Source organism: Xyrauchen texanus, chromosome 8 (assembly GCF_025860055.1).
Source record: "Xyrauchen texanus isolate HMW12.3.18 chromosome 8, RBS_HiC_50CHRs, whole genome shotgun sequence".
NCBI classification, from domain to species: Eukaryota; Metazoa; Chordata; class Actinopteri; order Cypriniformes; family Catostomidae; genus Xyrauchen; species Xyrauchen texanus.
The window spans coordinates 1147263-1163955 of NC_068283.1; the positions used below are offsets into that span (position 1 = coordinate 1147263).

The following is a 16693-nucleotide window of genomic DNA, read 5'->3' on the forward strand; positions in this document are numbered from 1 at the left end:
AAGAAATATGATCATATTAGCCCCATTTTATCATCGTTACATTGGCTACCTGTTAAATTCCGTATTCATTTTAAAATTCTGTTAACTACGTACAAAGCTTTGAATGGTCTATCTCTGCAGTACTTAAGTGATCTTCTGTCACGCTATATTTCAACACGTTCATTAAGATCGCAAAATTTTGGCCTATTAATAGTTCCAAGAATATCAAAATCCACTAAAGGAGGTAGATCCTTTTCATATTTGGCACCTAAACTATGGAATATTCTCCCAAACACTGTTCGAGATGCAGACACACTCTCTCAGTTTAAGTCTAGACTAAAGACTCATCTATTTATCCAGGCATACACCTAATTTATCCTCCAACCCACAATTAGTCTGCTTTAGTTTAGTCTGCCGGAACCAGAAACCAGAAACAGTGATCATGATTTATAACTCTGCAATAAATTGAATGGCATCTGTGCTTATATATTTTTTTGTTTCCCTGTCTCAACCTCGGGACTCCTATCCTGAGGTCACCAGAACCGGCTGGATCCAGCACCATTCCTGCTTCATATTGGACTCCACTGCTACGTGTCGCAGAATGATGATGACTAAATGCAGCCGGTGCCAGCCAAACATCACTTCAGTCTATTATGATGGACTTCAGAGGATGAAATGATGCCAACTCCAACCTGCATCACCTCGGTCTATTTATGGACTACGATCTTGAAATGAAATGCATAGACTAACTATTGCCAACAAAAGCCTTCATCAGCCAATTAACAAGGACAATTGCATCTATGTGAACTTCTGCAGTTAATCCAGGATGGACTTCAAAGAGATTGGTCATTAATCTTACAGTTCAAACAAAATCGATGTTTAAACACTGACCCTTAACACTTACTTAGTTTAATAATTTTAAACCATGACTTTAACTATACATAAGTAATATTTACATTATATTCATGATGTTAGCCAGAGGGGAACTGGCCCCCACAGTGAGTCTGGTTTCTCCCAAGGTTATTTTTCTCCATTAATCCACATCTTATGGAGTTTTGTGTTCCTTGTCACAGTCACCTACAGCTTGCTCACTGGAGTTATTAATACAATTATCATTTAATTATTTTTAAACACGATTAAGAATCGTATTTTATCTAATTACACAATGATGATTCATCGATATTATAGACATTACAGTTTTATCTTCTGTTAATGCTGGTATTCTGTAAAGCTGCTTTGAAATGATGTGTGTTGTGAAAGGCGCTATAAAAATACAATTTATTATGTTTAACACTATTCCTTTGAATATCTTTGAATTCTGGACAAGAATATGACATAAATTTGAGTCTTTTGCTCAAACGAAGCTATCTTATGTCTTCAGAAGACTTGGGATATAGAACACAAGTTCTATGGACTACATATATGACACTTTTATGGTGATTCTATGGTGTTTTCTGTCTTTTTCAGAGCTTGAAAGATGTGGACACTATGAGATGTTATTGTATATAAAAAGAGCTGCATAAAGATTCTTCAAAATATATCTATTCTGTGTTCCACAGAACAAATAACAGCATTGAAACGAGATGTAAATAATGTCAGAATTTTCATATTTGGAAGAACTAATCCACACCGATTGATCACTTGACTTGAGTATGTGCAGTCACACTGGACTCTTCAACACTCCTCTGGCATGATAATGACTCATGAGAGTATTGTGCTGTGATAAACATACATACTCACTTCAAACTTCTGCCGCAGCTCCAGGTTGATGTCGTTCTCCTCTGGGATGGGAACGTTATAGTACTCACCCTCCTCCTGGTTCAACATCTTATACCTGACAATAATATTAAAAGTAGTCTTTAAGATTCTGGTTGTTTGTGTAGTTTTGCTCTACTCTAATTTCCTTTTGTCCTATTAATGAGCTCAAACAGTGGTTGAAATTGACATGTCGAGCTGGCATGGAGTATAAGATGGATAAATGAAGTTCCCCGTCTGTCGCTCTCTCCACGTTGTGTCGGAGAAGCGACACTAGGGGTCTCTCTTGAGCACCAAATATACCTCTGATCCATTGAAAAAAGGCCAATGAGAAGTTGGCAGTCAGTATTTGCATACCCCTCCCCCGGACAAACGGGTACAAAGGCGAGGCAAATACTAGAGTTCATTCAGAAATTTTCTTCGGAGCCGATGGTTGTGCATGCTGTTCGCGTGAGATCACACCAGTTCCAGTATTCCTCTGACGCTCTGCATGCTGTTGGATTGACAGCGCATTACAGCGGTGATTTCTCCTTCTTGCACGGTAGTGCAATTGCCCCTGGGCACTTCGACAGTGCAGAAACCCAAACTCTAAGAGAGTTGTTCAAAAGAGTGATTTTCTCTAAAAGAGCAATACACAGCGGCATTGAACGTCCTTTTCAGGACGCGTCTTTTTAAAGAAGTGTTTTCGCCTCTGTGTAGTTTCTGGATGCGGTCGATTTCTCCCCACCTCCTACGGTCATAAAAGCTGCCTGGCGTACCTGGGTTGCGATTACACGCAGGCAACGTTTTTATGAATGGTCTATGTTTTCAGGGCGAGAACATAGCCATGACAGCATTGCGGTCGTAGGCTTTCTTTTGTCATGAGAGAAAGCCCCCCGTGCCTCGCATCTTTCCCACGGGATTGGGGCAGGCGCCGCGGGCGATGAAGGCGATTTGGGGATCTGAGGCTGGATCTGCCACTGCGCCACTTCCACGTGTCGCCTAAAAACACATGTGATGTATTCACCACCGTACCTCCCCAGTTGGGCACGGGTGGTCTCCGCAGGGTCTTTTCCCCCCTGAAAGAATGGGAAATTGGGTAAGACCCCCTTCCCTCAGTGCGTGTAAGGGCCCCGGCTGTCTATTGCTCTATGCGAGAAACATAGAGAGAAAAGAGGCCCAGCCAGGCTTGGCACGTTCCCAGGTTGTCAAGCGTCACCTTGTTCCCCTGCCTAGTGTAACCAGAAGGATTCCGATGACTTTTTTGGGGCATTGGGGAAGGGTACGTGCAGTCTGACACAGCTGGTCGTTTGGCACGTAACAAATACCTGCCCGCTCCTGTGTCAGCAGAACACGCACACGGCTCAGCGCATGGCGGATTTAAATTGGACCCCTAGTGTTGCTTCTCCGACACAACGTGGAGAGAGCGACAGAAGGGGAACGTCTAGGTTACGTATGTAACCTCCGTTCCCTGATGGAGGGAACGAGACTTTGTGTCTTCCCGGCCACGTCGCTGAGCCGAGCCGCTGTAGTGGCCGGACCATTTCCGGCTCCTCAGAAAAATCCTGAATGAACTCTAGTATTTTCCTCGCCTTTGTACCCGTATGTCCGGGGGCAGGGTATGCAAATACTGACTGCCAACTTCTCATTGGCCTTTTTTCATAGATCAGAGGTATATTCGGTGCTCAAGAGAGACCCCTAGTGTCGCTTCTCCGACACAACGTCTCGTTCCCTCCATCAGGGAACGGAGGTTACATCCGTAACCTAGACGATTGTGGTTAAAGAGGCCTGACACTGTGTTTGGTTGTATTCATAACATCTTGTGAAGATGAGATGCTGTATTCTCCGCTGTGTGTGTTTTTGTATAAAATGAGGTTTATTTGACTCACCAGCCACATACAGGAGTTTTGATCAGTTCAGACACACCAAACGACATGGAGCCCATGAAATCATTCCGAGTTGTTCTGTCCCAGTCCCACACCTCCACCGACAAACGCCGCTCCTTATCAGACACCTTTAACTTACTGCAAATGTGCAACACATGCCACAGCATACATAACAGCATAAACGTCGGCAAACAAATCTTTTAAAAAGCATGCATGTTTACTGCTGAGAGACTCACAAAATGAAGGACTCGTTCCAGGTGGGGTTCAGTGAGGAGCGGATGGTTCTTGTCTTCTGTTTGGTCTCGTTCTTGGGGTCTGGGATGAGCTTGAGTTTCACGTATGGATCTGACAGTCCATTGGGGTCCATGGGAATCAGATTTCTGGCCTCACCCACTAAATAACAGCAGTCAAGAAAAAAAGAAACATATAACTCAAATTCTCTTTAAAATGCATTTATTGCATACTGTACATTTAAACAATCTCACACACACACATCTGTTGAACAATCAATCATGCACACATTCATTTGCTTTGTATTTGTTTTATTGTTATATTTCCTTTTCTTTTTTTTTTTCTTTTTCTCTTTGTCACTTTTCCACCCCCACTGAATCTTATTTTTCCCTGTCTTCTTCTTTCTTCTTTTTTATCCTACTTCTTTTTCCTGTTTTCTTCTTTTATTAGATTTTATTTGACAGGAACCCATTAAAACCAGATCTTCTAAACTGTGCTTGGTTGATTTGGACACATATGTTTGCCATTGTGGTAAGAAATATAACCTTAAGTGAAGATATATAAGTCTTATTATCTTACACAATGTTGCTTCTTAAGGATGTATACATATTTTACTGGAAGACAAAAAAAAAATATTTTGTGCAGTGAAGGGACAATTTATTGTTAAAACATGAAATATTGAAATCAATCAATCAGAAGCTTCACTATGTTCCTCCATAAATAAACATGAAGTTAACTGTTCTGTTTTGAGCTTCTTTGAACTGGAATATACAGTACTTCCAACTAATATCAGACAAATTTAAAGTACATACTTTTCCAAAAGCTTCTAGACAATCTTTCAAATGTATAGGTTTATTATTTGCTCTATTTTTTTTATTGTTGTTGTTTTATTTTATTTGTTATGGTGATTTGTATTTCAATAACTTATCTTACTTTGATAATTTAATTGTTTTATACATTACATTTTTAATATTCACCGCAGGGCGAAAGAAGAGTTTTTATGTAACTGGCTTTAATGTTATGTTTATTATATTATATACACCGATCAGCCACAATATTAAACCCACCTGCCTAATATTGTGTAGGTCCCCCTCGTGCCACCAAAACAGTGCCAACCTGCATCTCAGAATAGCATTCAGTGATGATATTCTTCTCATCACATTTGTACAGAGTGGTTAACTGACTTTGTCAGTTCCAGTCTGGCCATTCTCTTTTGACCTCTCATATCAAAAGTCCAAGTCAAGTAAAGTCAAGTCAAGTGGTTTTTATTGTCATTCAACCATATACAGTTAGTACAGTACACAGTGAAACGAAACATGGTGCTACATAAAAACAGGACCACAAGAGAACTACACAAACTAAATAACATTTCTACATAAAGTGCACATGAAAACGTGTGCAAAAAAAGTACGGAATAGTACAATATATTACTAAAAGGAACAGGACAATAGACACAGTCAGAGACCAGTACACAGTGGTGCAAAAAGATGACAGTTTCTAAAAATGTAAACATAACATACTATGAGATAATGTTCTATGCACATAGAAGTTATTGAGGTAGCAGCCAGTTATAAAGTGACAGTACTTAAAGTGCAACTCTGGACATGTGCACAAGTTGGATGGTGTACAGGTGTGTGTGTGTGTGTGTGTGTGTGTGTGTGTGTGTGTGTGTGTGTGTGTGTGTGTGTGTGTGTGTGTGTGTGTTTGTGTGTGTTTGTGTGTCAGTCCAGTCTCTGAGTATTGAGGGGTCTGATGGCTTGGGGGAAGAAGCTGTTACACAGTCTGGCCGTGAGGGCCCGAATGCTTTGGTACCTCTTGCCAGATGGCAGGAGGGTAAAGAGTTTGTGTGAGGGGTGTGTGGGGTTGTCCACGGATGCAGTGTTTTTTGTAAATGTCTTTGATGGACGGAAGAGAGACCCCGATGATGTCCTCACTATCCTCTGCAGGGCTTTGCGGGCCGAAACGGTGCAAGTCCCAAACCAGGCAGTGATGCAGCTGCTCAGGATGCTCTCAATAGTCCCTCTATAGAATGTAGTGAGGATGGGGGATGGGAGATGTGCTTTCCTCAGCATTTGAAGAAAGTAGAGCCAGAGTAGCCAGGTGAACACAAAGGAATTTTGGTGCTCTTGACGATCTCCACAGAGGAGCCGTCGATGTTCAGCGGAGAGTGGTCACTCTGTGCTCGCTTAAAGTCAACAACCATCTCTTTTGTTTTGTCGACATTCAGGGACAGGTTGTTGGCTCTACACCAGTCCGTCAGCCGCTGCATCTAACAGTCACAAGCTCCACCAGCAATGAGCAGTAGCTAGAGACTAGCATAGAGTTCTTGCACCATTCTGTGTTGATGTAAACACAAAAGCCACCACCACGAGTCTTCAAATCAAATCAAATCAAATCACTTTATTGTCACACGACCATGTACACAAGTGCAACAGTAGGTGAAATTCTTGTGTGCAGGTCCGAGCAACATAGCAGTCATGACAGTGACGAGACATATACCAAATACAATAAACAACATACTTACACAACACAATTTACATATCAAATGTACACATACTTACACAACACAATAATTATATACAATGTACAGTAAACAATACACACAATATAGAATACACATACAATAAAAATAAATAAATAAGAGTATATAAAATAAATATATGTGGAGAATATATTTGACAGTCCAGTGTGAGATAATAAGATGAAGATTAATAAAGTGCAGTTCTGACTGTTGATCGTAAGAGTGTTAAAAGTCTGATTGCTTGGGGGAAGAAGCTGTCATGAAGTCGGCTGGTGCGGGTCCTGATGCTGCGATACCACCTGCCTGATGGTAGCAGTGAGAACAGCCCATGACTCGGGTGGCTGGAGTCTCTGATGATCCTCCGAGCTTTATTCACACACCGTCTGTTATATATGTCCTGGAGGGAGGGAACTCACCTCCGATGATGTTTCTGGCAGTTCGCACCACCCTTTGCAGGGCTTTGCGGTTGTGGGCGGTGCTATTGCCATACCAGGCGGTGATGCAGCCAGTCAGGATGCTCTCTACAGTACTAGTGTAGAACCGTGTGAGGATGTGGTGGTTCATTCCAAACTTCCTCAGCCGTCTCAGGAAGAAGAGGCACTGGTGAGCATTCTTCACAACGGCCTCAGTGTGGACGGACCATGTGAGTTCCTCAGTAATGTGGACACAGAGGAACTTGAAACTGCTGACTCTCTCCACTGGTGCTCCATTAATGGTGATGGGGCTGTGTTCTCCGTCTTTCTTCCTGAAGTCCACTACAAGCTCCTTGGTTTTACTGACGTTGAGGGAGAGGTGGTGCTCCTGACACTAGCATGTCAGAATGTGCACCTCCTCTCTGTAGGCTCTTTCATCATCGTCAGTGATCAGACCTACCACCGTCGTATCGTCAGCAAACTTACCACACAGAGCTGCATTTCTGTCTGCACAAAACGAGGCAAGCCCATCTAGCTGAATGGCGGTGTCCGGAAAACTGTCGCTGAGCCACGTATCCGTGAAAACAAAGACGCAGCAGTCTCTAAACTCACGCTGCGTAGTCTGCTGGAGTCGGATGTAGTCCAGTTTATTATCCAGAGAGCAAACATTTGTGAGCAGGATATACGAGAGAGCCGGCCGGCTAGGGTTTGTTTTTAGCCTAGCATGGACCCTCACCCTCTTGCCATGCTTCCACTTCCTCGCACACCGCTTTCGATGTGTTCTCCCCCGGCCACCGGCATCAGCGACGCCGAGGACTGGAGGCCTGATTTCCACAGCAAGCCGAGGTCATATAGCTTCTCCTGCAGAACATCATGCAGCTTGGTTGTTGCATGAGTCTCATATTTTAACAGTGTCTGGTGATGGTAAACATGAACACCGGTTGCTCCAATGTTCGTGTGCCGTAAAAGTCATGCTAAGTAACAAAAATAGCACCATTTTGGATCCGGAGTGGCCGCTGTCTGCTATCGCGCCGCCATCTTGGATAAAAAAAACACCGCTATCTTAGGTCATTAGGCTTAATAAATCCACATATACTGTAGATAGGCATAGTCACAAGTTGAATAAGCTCAGGGCTTTCCAGGCTCAGGTACACATTATGAGTTTATGAGACATTTAGTTCATTAGCATTATTTCATTCAGCCAGTGGCCAAGGCACACCTATATAGCGTCACAAGTGTTGATGACTGATCTGCTTGGTTGGGGGTCATGTTTGTTTTTTGTTTCTTTCCTGCTTTGTTGAGGGATTGCTTATGTGTCTATTTGTGCTGCAGCATGTCATACATGCTCGATGCAGCACGTCTTGCATTTTTTGTAATTGTGCAGCAGATGCAGCAACATGTTGTTATGAAGGTAAGTGAGGACCCAAAAGCGATGTAGCAAAAACAGAGTCTTTAATGAAGCTCAGGGAATAATGTCAAACACAAAGTCTTCTCCTTGGGAGGAATACAAACAAACAGCCCGCAGAGAGGGCGACAACAAAACTGAAACAAACAGGTGCTTCCTTAGAGTTGGAGTAAGTCCACGGGTAGCTGACAGGGTAAGCGGGAAGCGATAACAGGCTGCGGGTCTCTCCCACGGTCCGACCGAAGTCGAGGGCAGATGTAGTTTACCACTCTCTCGTGGCGTCAGGCAACTGGGCACAAATACAGGAGATGGTTAGCGGTGAACAGTTAGAAGTGACGGCGGATGCCAACAGGACAGGACTCTGGGTAGAGATAAACAGGACTGTAGTTTGCTTCTAGAGAAAGTATCACAAGGTGAGAATCCGACAAAGAATGTAGGGAGAGCGAGGAGAAGAAATAGAGAGTTAATCAGAGGAAAGAGGGAACAGGTGGGTAGAGGATTAACGAGGAACTCAGGGGAGATGAGAAACAGCTGGAAGCGGAGAAAAGGAGAGGGAAAGAAACATAACAAACAACAGAGGGCGACAGAGTAGAGGGAAAGAACAGGAGTGAGACATAACATGACAAGACAGGACAAGACATGACACATGTGCACATCCTAACTCATTATGTCTGTGTATTTTCTAGTAGTAGCAAATCTTAATGTTTGCTCTACAGCAGCAGCATACCAGATCAAGTCAGCCAAAACAGATATCCTATCAGTATGTCATACCCACATTAACATGCTTAATCATCAAGAGTTTCTTAAGTTTTGTCTAGGGGAACAATTTTTTTATTTATTTTATTTCAAAGCTATCATCCTGGATAGTTTGTTAAAAGGTCAGAATATCACAAATGTTTTGCTTGTCTCCTTTCAGATATGATAACTTATTCTCTGTAATAAATGATGAAATGTTTTTTTTACATGATTAAAAATTACCATTACTATATATATATATATATATATATATATATATATATATATATATATATATATATATATATATTTATTGCTGTTACATCACATTTTTAGTGTCTTTAATGAAGTTTCTATATATTTATGATGTGACAGGAGCGCATCACTGAAACAGCAACAAAAAAGTTTAAAATATCATAACTTTTTACATCATGATTTTTATAAATTCTTCTTAGTTTATTTTTGTGTTAATTGACTGCTAGATAACTTGTTGTGTTAGCAAGACCAGAGCTTATTTTTCTCCAAGAAAAAGTCATTATCGTCACACAAAATATCAAAAATCCACAGCATCACACATAAATAATACCAAACTCCCCTTTAGTCCATAATGGGATCATTATTCGAGGACACATATGTGAAATGTTTAAACAGATTAAACAGATTTTTAAGAAGTTTAATATCTTAAGATTTCAAGTTCTCTAACTGAAGAATCACTAATAAACAAAATGCATTTCATTTTCCCCAAAGTTCCAAGTCACCGTTCCCAAAAGTCTCAGCTTGTTAATTTACTAAAAGAGATGGTGAATTTTATTAATAACTAACCTAATAAACAAAAAAAATAACACTCTACCACTGCTCAACAAAAAAACTCTGCCACTACACTAACTTTCTCTTTCACTGACATCAGTGACCAAAAGAGGGAGCCGTGTCCCTTTCACAGAAACAAAGAGCACACTGGCTTTATTCATTTGTCAATGTGTGGGAAACATTTGAGTCTCTTAAGACACTACATTCTTTAGAAAACTCGAAAGGACTGACATGATAGTGGACACCAATTGGACTGTCTTCACATTGCATAAACAGGTAGAGACATGTCAACAAGAATCAAGGATTTTTCTGTGTTTGTTACTTACATATGACATTTATGAAGAGCAGCACATTCATGTGTGAGCTTTCTCCTGCTCTTCTGACTATTGTCATATGTGTATATCTGTGTAATGTTTTCTTGTTTTATCATATCCTTTCAAACAAGAATTTAATATCTTAAGACTAAAGAGATCTTGAATGAGGATTATTCTTCTTGTTTTAAGCATAATCCTCACTAAATTAGGTTAGATTTCAAACAATTTGTCAGTTGGTTTAGAAATATACACTTAATTCAAAAACATTCTGTGAAACAAGTATTAATATCATATACAACTTTATTTCTCAAAGAAAATTTAGATTGTTCAAAGCATGTTTAGATACTGGAAAACATCTAGGTTACGGATTTAACCTCTGTTCCCTGATGGAGGGAATGAGACGTTGTGTCGAAGAAGCAACACTAGGGGTCTCTCTTGAGCGCCGAATATACCTCTGATCTATGAAAAAAGGCCAATGAGAAGTTGGCAGACAGAATTTGCATGTCCCACCCCGGACATACGGGTATAAAGGTGGGGAAATGCATTTGTTTCATTCAGGATTTTTCTGAGTAGCTGGAAATGGTCCAGCCACAACAGTGGCTCGGCTCAGCGACATGGCCGGGAGGACACAACGTCTCGCTCACTTCGACGTTGTGTCGAAGAAGCAACACTAGGGGTCCAATTTAAATCATGCCATGCGCTGAGCCGTGTACATGTACTGCTGACACAGGAGTGGGCAGGTACTTGACGTGCAAAAATGACCAGCTGTATCAGACTGCACGTACCCTTCCCCCAATGCTGATAATTAAGTCGTGCTTACCCAAAGACTTGCCGTCTACTGCGTCGTGGTGGGCTGCGACGGCAAGAGGGCGAGGATCCATGCTAGGCTAAAAACAAACCCTAGCCGGCCGGCTCTCCCGTATATCCTGCTCACAAATGTTCGCTCCCTGGACAATAAACTGGACTACATCCGACTCCAGCAGACTACGCAGCGTGAGTTTAGAGACTGCTGCGTCTTTGTTTTTACGGATACGTGGCTCAGCGACAGTGTTCCAGAACATACAACATGGGGACAGCCTCCCCTCCAACCACTCCTGCAGAAACGAGAGTACTGACCTGACTGCTCACCTTTTTGGGTCTACGGCCCAAGAAGAACACCAATTCGCGAACAAGCGTCTTTAGGGCGCATCGGGACACCTGCTACAAGGGGAATCCTGCCCGCAGAAAGCAGAGGTCTGCCAGGGTTTGAATGTTTGGCGGCAGGCAGGGGTGACCATCACACGGTGCGTGCCGTGGCGCAATGCTCGTCTCGGGACTCGAGTTTGGAGCCAGTGCTGAAGCGGTCTCATATACATCAACTCCATACATCAAGTTTTAAAGGGACCGCAGTGCCTGGCCTGAAGGCGGCGAGGCAAGGCACACTTGGGAGTGGGCCAGGATGAGCCAGTCGTCGAGGTAGTTGAGTATGCGGATGCCAGCTTCTCGGAGCGGGGCAAGGGCTGCCTCTGCGACCTTCGTAAAGTTGCGAGGGGACAGGGACATGCCGAAGGGGAGGACCTTGTACTGATACGCCTGGCCGTCGAACATGAACCGTAAAAAGGGTCGATGTCGAAGCAATATTGAGATGTGAAAGTACGCATCCTTCAGGTCTACCGCTGCGAACCAATCTAGATGCTGGATGCAAGTTAAGATGTATTTTTGCGTGCGCATTTTGAACGAGAGCTTGTCAAATCCCGGTTGAAAACTCGCAAGTCCAAGATTGGTCATAAGCCACCGTCTTAACCCTAAACCATGACCGAGTCGGATGGTCCTGGCCAGCCAGCGTGACGAGTTGGGAAGTGAAAGCCACGCATCCAAGCTCCGTGCTAGGTGCACTAACGGGACGATTATTTTTGACGTACCCGGCGGGGCTTCGCAGCGGGCGGAGCAGGTAGTACGGCGTCGGGAGGCAAAGGTGCGTCCTGAGGCTCTGGTGCTGAGAAAAGTCTCGAAGCACTTACCTTGCTCCGCACACCCGGCAGGGGGCGGGTTAGTGACTGAGGAGGAGGTCCGGTGGAGGCGTCCTCTAGACTTGTCAGAACCGGCCGGCCAGGGAACAGTCATGGGGCTGCAGGCGGGGGGTCCGCGTTCGGCATGCCGGGGCTGTTGAGATGTGTCGGCAGAGTGCCGTGAGAATGGCATTTGCGGGCCAGGTGACCCAGAGACAAAGGAAATAGCTCTTTAATTGAGAATGTGGGTACCGCAGCCCCAAGGGGGAGCGGCAAATGAAATAAATTCAAATAAAGATTCTCCTCCCGGCCCTCCCCGGGGGAGGGAGTGGTCTGCTTACCAGCTCCGGAGCGGATGTCTTGGTCTCTGGATCGACCATCTCAGGAGCGACTGGGAGCCTTCCGGGTCCTCGAGGGGGTCCGTGAGACGCTTCTGCGCTTCCTGCGGGGCACTCGACAAGGGGTTGAGAGCTGGGCCCAGGTTGAGGCGGAGCTGCATGTTTTTTAGCCGCAGGAGGACGCCCTCGGCGAGCAGTGTGTCGGTGTGATCGCAGCCCAGATACATGAGACAGCGCCTGTGGCCTTCTGAAGCGGAGAGCACTCTACTGCAACCGGGACATGCAAATTCTGTCTGCCGACTTCTCATTGGCCTTTTTTCATAGATCAGAGGTATATTCGGCGCTCAAGAGAGACCCCTAGTGTCACTTCTTCGACACAACGTCGAAGTGAGCGACAGCCGGGGATCTAGAAAAAATGCTGGTTAAGAAAAAAAATTGTTTAGGGGTTTTTCAAATTTTAAAAGTGTAATTTATCCTGCATCATTTGTGCTACAGACATTAGTCATAAAAAAAAACCTTAGCCTTAAATCATACATTACATTTTATGTGATCAAACTTATGATTTTGAAAAATCGAATAAACTTACATTGAAGGAGGGACCTGAACCATATCTTATAATATCTATATACCAGAATATCATAATTTATTTACTAAGTAAACACTGAATTGTTTTCAATTGATTGATTAAACTCGTTCTCTCAGTTTAATTGAGTAATGCCTCTGAAATTTGTGTAATTAAGTTCACTTAACTTATATAGTTCATATAGAATGAAATAAACTATTTAACTTGATGCAAGTAGAATTAAAGGGACAGTTCACCCCCAAGCAACAGATTTATGTTTAAGCCTTTTTTTTACTATAAATATCCACTTTCAAACTGCCCTCCTAAACGCTCATCTTTCCCAAGAGTTCTTTTGTTTCATCATTTTTTGACGAAAATTTAAGAGTAAAAAGGGACTTAAATGTTGATCTGTTTCTCACCCACAGTCGTCTGGATTACTTTTATGCTGACTTTATCTGCTTTTTGGTGCTTCAAAGATCTGGTCATCATTCATTCTGGTCATCATTGTATGAACCTACAGAGCTGAAATATTCTTCTAAAAATCTTAATTTGTGTTCTACAGATGAAAGAAAGTCATACACGTCTGGGATAGCATGAGGGTGAGTAAATGATGAGAGAATTTTAAGTTTTGGGTGAACTATCCCTTTAAAACAGATTTGCTATTTAAATGATATTGATTCTACTTAATAATTTTAGTTGATTTGACTAAAATTTAGATAATCCAATTGAACAGCTCAAATAAAGAAGATTATAACTGATTCTAGGTCATTCACCAAATAATCGTATTTCTCCTGAAATAATGTTAACAGTGTCCAACTTGACCAAAGGGGAAACCGATCACGCTAATGGTGACATCACACCAAACAACTGCTTCTAATACCATACCAACAAAAGTAATACCATAAAAGAGCTAAAAGCTTTATTGAATCTTAATAAAATGTCAATGCCCCAGTATGCTCCCTTTCATCAAGGAACATAATTAAATAATTATGGGCAATCCCTATAGCCTCAATTTTGTACTCAACCATTTGAGTTATTAACACATAAAACCTTCAGTCTATGCATTTTTTAAATGAATACATTCAAGGAACATAGATATCTGAGATATTTGGCATTTCAAGTATGTTAAATGAAGACAACTTGATTTTTCCAGTAATGACAACATTAGGGTTTACACTGAGTGTAATTGAGATTACTGAGGTCTTCAAGGACAGATTTAGTGTTTGTTGTCTTGGATAAAAGCTGCATTTTAATCTAAATGTGGTAAGACTTTCAGACATATAATAAAATAAATAACTATAACATGGGGAACATGCTTAAAACTCTGGTAGTATGGAAATATTATGTAATAACAAACTTCAGCGATTAATAGCTTTACTGATCTTCATAGATGCTATCTTGAATTCCTGAAATGTTATCTTCAGAAGGCTATTTTTACATGTGTTTTTCCATGGGACTTTAAATCCTGCAAATAGCCTGAGAAATTCAGATGTTATGTGTTACATAACTACCAAATGTCCAGTGTAGTGCATGCTGGGTAATCTGATCATGCAGTCAAACGAGTTGGTTTCTTCCCAATGTTTATCCACAAAGCACACAGGGACAGCACAATTTCCCGTCCCATTACAGTCCAGAATAAACAAACAAATAGAAAGTAACTGCAATACATCTAATTTGACTCAATATGCAAGAGATTCAAATAATGCATAAGTATAGGGAATTGCTCAATCAAATGTGTAAATGTATATACAATAGGCCTACATTTGACTACAAGAAGGTAAACGTAATACAAAACCTGATGTTACAGATACTTTTCATGCCAAAAGACATGTAATAATGAAAATACAGTAAATTCATTCATTAGTCATTATTTACACAGCCTCATTTGTTCCAAACTCAATATTGTGTTATTTTCCCCATTGAACAGAATCATTTTTGGAATGTCGGCGGTCAGCATGTTGTTTCAAAGAGTTCTGATACACTAGGATCGGCCACATTATGCCGACTCACCGACCATCACTGTCAGCGCCATCTCCCATCAGACATTATTGCATCAACATTTTCCTTCCCCTGTGGTGCCACAGAAAGCGTTTTGCATCAGCAGCGTGGGAGACCTGGGTTCACATCTCGCGTTGTGTTCATACTCAATTCTTGGGTTTCAGTCACGTGATTATGATGACGCGCGAAGGCGGAGCGATTTCAGATGGAGGGCAGGAAGTAAACATGGAGAATACGTCTATGGAGGAAACCGTTGCGGAGAGTCCGTATTGTACGAATTTAGAACCAGTTTCAAGAAATAGATACAAGGAGTTAGTAAACGCATATGTTGGACGTGACCCGTTCCTCATGAAGATGAGTGAGTTTTCGGTCGAACTTGAAGATTTGCCGACAGTGGAGGCTGTTGACATCACCAACTATCTGGTCCTTCAGACATCGTACTACACCAGACAGCAAATGAAGGCATATAAAAGTCTGAACGATCTTTTGCTCGTTCAAAGATCTTGAACTTTGGGATAATGTTATCCCTAAAGTTGAGTGCTTTTTTAGAAACGGTATACTTCCAGAAATACTGGGACAGCAAGTTACAAACTCACATGTGTAATGTAATGAGTGTGGTCTTTGTGAGTTCTGGCTGTTGTATAATTGAAATGAAAAGATTAAATGCCATTGAGAAGACAGAATTCATAATACATGGTGGTTTATTTACAAGATTAGATTTTTCAACAATTGTTATAATAACAAGAACATGGTGTGCAGTAACAGATTAGAATCCATTTCATTACATATAATACATATAGCCAGTACAATTGGACTAGTGGATAAAAGTATTACACTTGTTGAACACATATTAACAGACTGATATGTGTCGGGGCTCAGGTACTACTACATGTCCTCTTACTTATCATCATCAGAGCCAAGAAGCAGGGATCAGGTATTGGACACTACATGTGTGAGGGCTCAGGTACTGGACTGACTGATTATTATCCCTATCTCTCCCTCCTCCTTACTCCAATGGGACAATAGACTCCGAAAGATTAGACAAGACACAGCAAATAACCCCAATCTTGTCAATCAATGCTAGTGCCTCACCTTGTTTTGTTGCCATGTGCTCTATGGGCATAGCTCTGCTTTGCAGAATCAGATATTTTCTTCTGACTAAACCGATAACTCTCTCAACATGAATACGCAAATTCGCTATTTTTCTTGTGTCTGCCACCTCATACGCTGACAGCTTTTTTCTCCCCTTGGTAAATGCAGATATCTGTAGTGAAGCACAGTAAAATCCCACACTATCACCAATATTGAACTCACGGTCTGCTAGGACAATATCTCCAGGTAACAGGTTTTTTAGAAGGCCACTCTCTATTGTGATCTGTTTATTGCTGACTCTCCCTCCCCAGGCACAAGATATGTAAGTGACATAGCCTTGGGGTGCAACACCAATCAGAAATTTTACAGTATGGTAATGCTTGTAGTTTGACCACATTTGTGCTTGGGCTAGTAAATTAGAGGGCTTCTCAATAAAAACTTCGAAACAGTCAACTATCACAGCAACTTTACATCCAAATGCCTGTCTGAATCCCATTGGCATTGTAGCTTGAAGAACATGTCGCTCTGGCCACTCAATGTCACAAACCCCGCTCCTCTGCTTCTCCCCGCATCGTCTAGCACACACACGCACACTCCCTCACTCCGCCCCCTCGAGCTTTTCACGCTCTTTTTGCTCGCTCGAGCCCTCACGCCCACTTTGCTCCTACTCGCTCACATGCTCGTAGGCAA

General features: G+C 42.1%; 1 protein-coding gene across 2 annotated transcripts in view; it reads right to left on the minus strand.

Annotated features, from left to right (window-relative positions):
- The window catches only part of LOC127647469 (protein kinase C alpha type-like), a 225238-nt gene that overhangs the window by 68804 nt on the left and 139741 nt on the right, over positions 1 to 16693 (minus strand). For both annotated transcript variants that reach the window (XM_052131734.1, XM_052131733.1), the window contains exons 6-8: positions 3836 to 3992; positions 3603 to 3737; positions 1720 to 1813 (exon numbers count right to left, since the gene is read on the minus strand). In XM_052131734.1, the coding sequence (XP_051987694.1) occupies positions 1720 to 1813; positions 3603 to 3737; positions 3836 to 3992 (386 nt within the window). The remainder of the gene's footprint in view (positions 1 to 1719; positions 1814 to 3602; positions 3738 to 3835; positions 3993 to 16693) is intronic.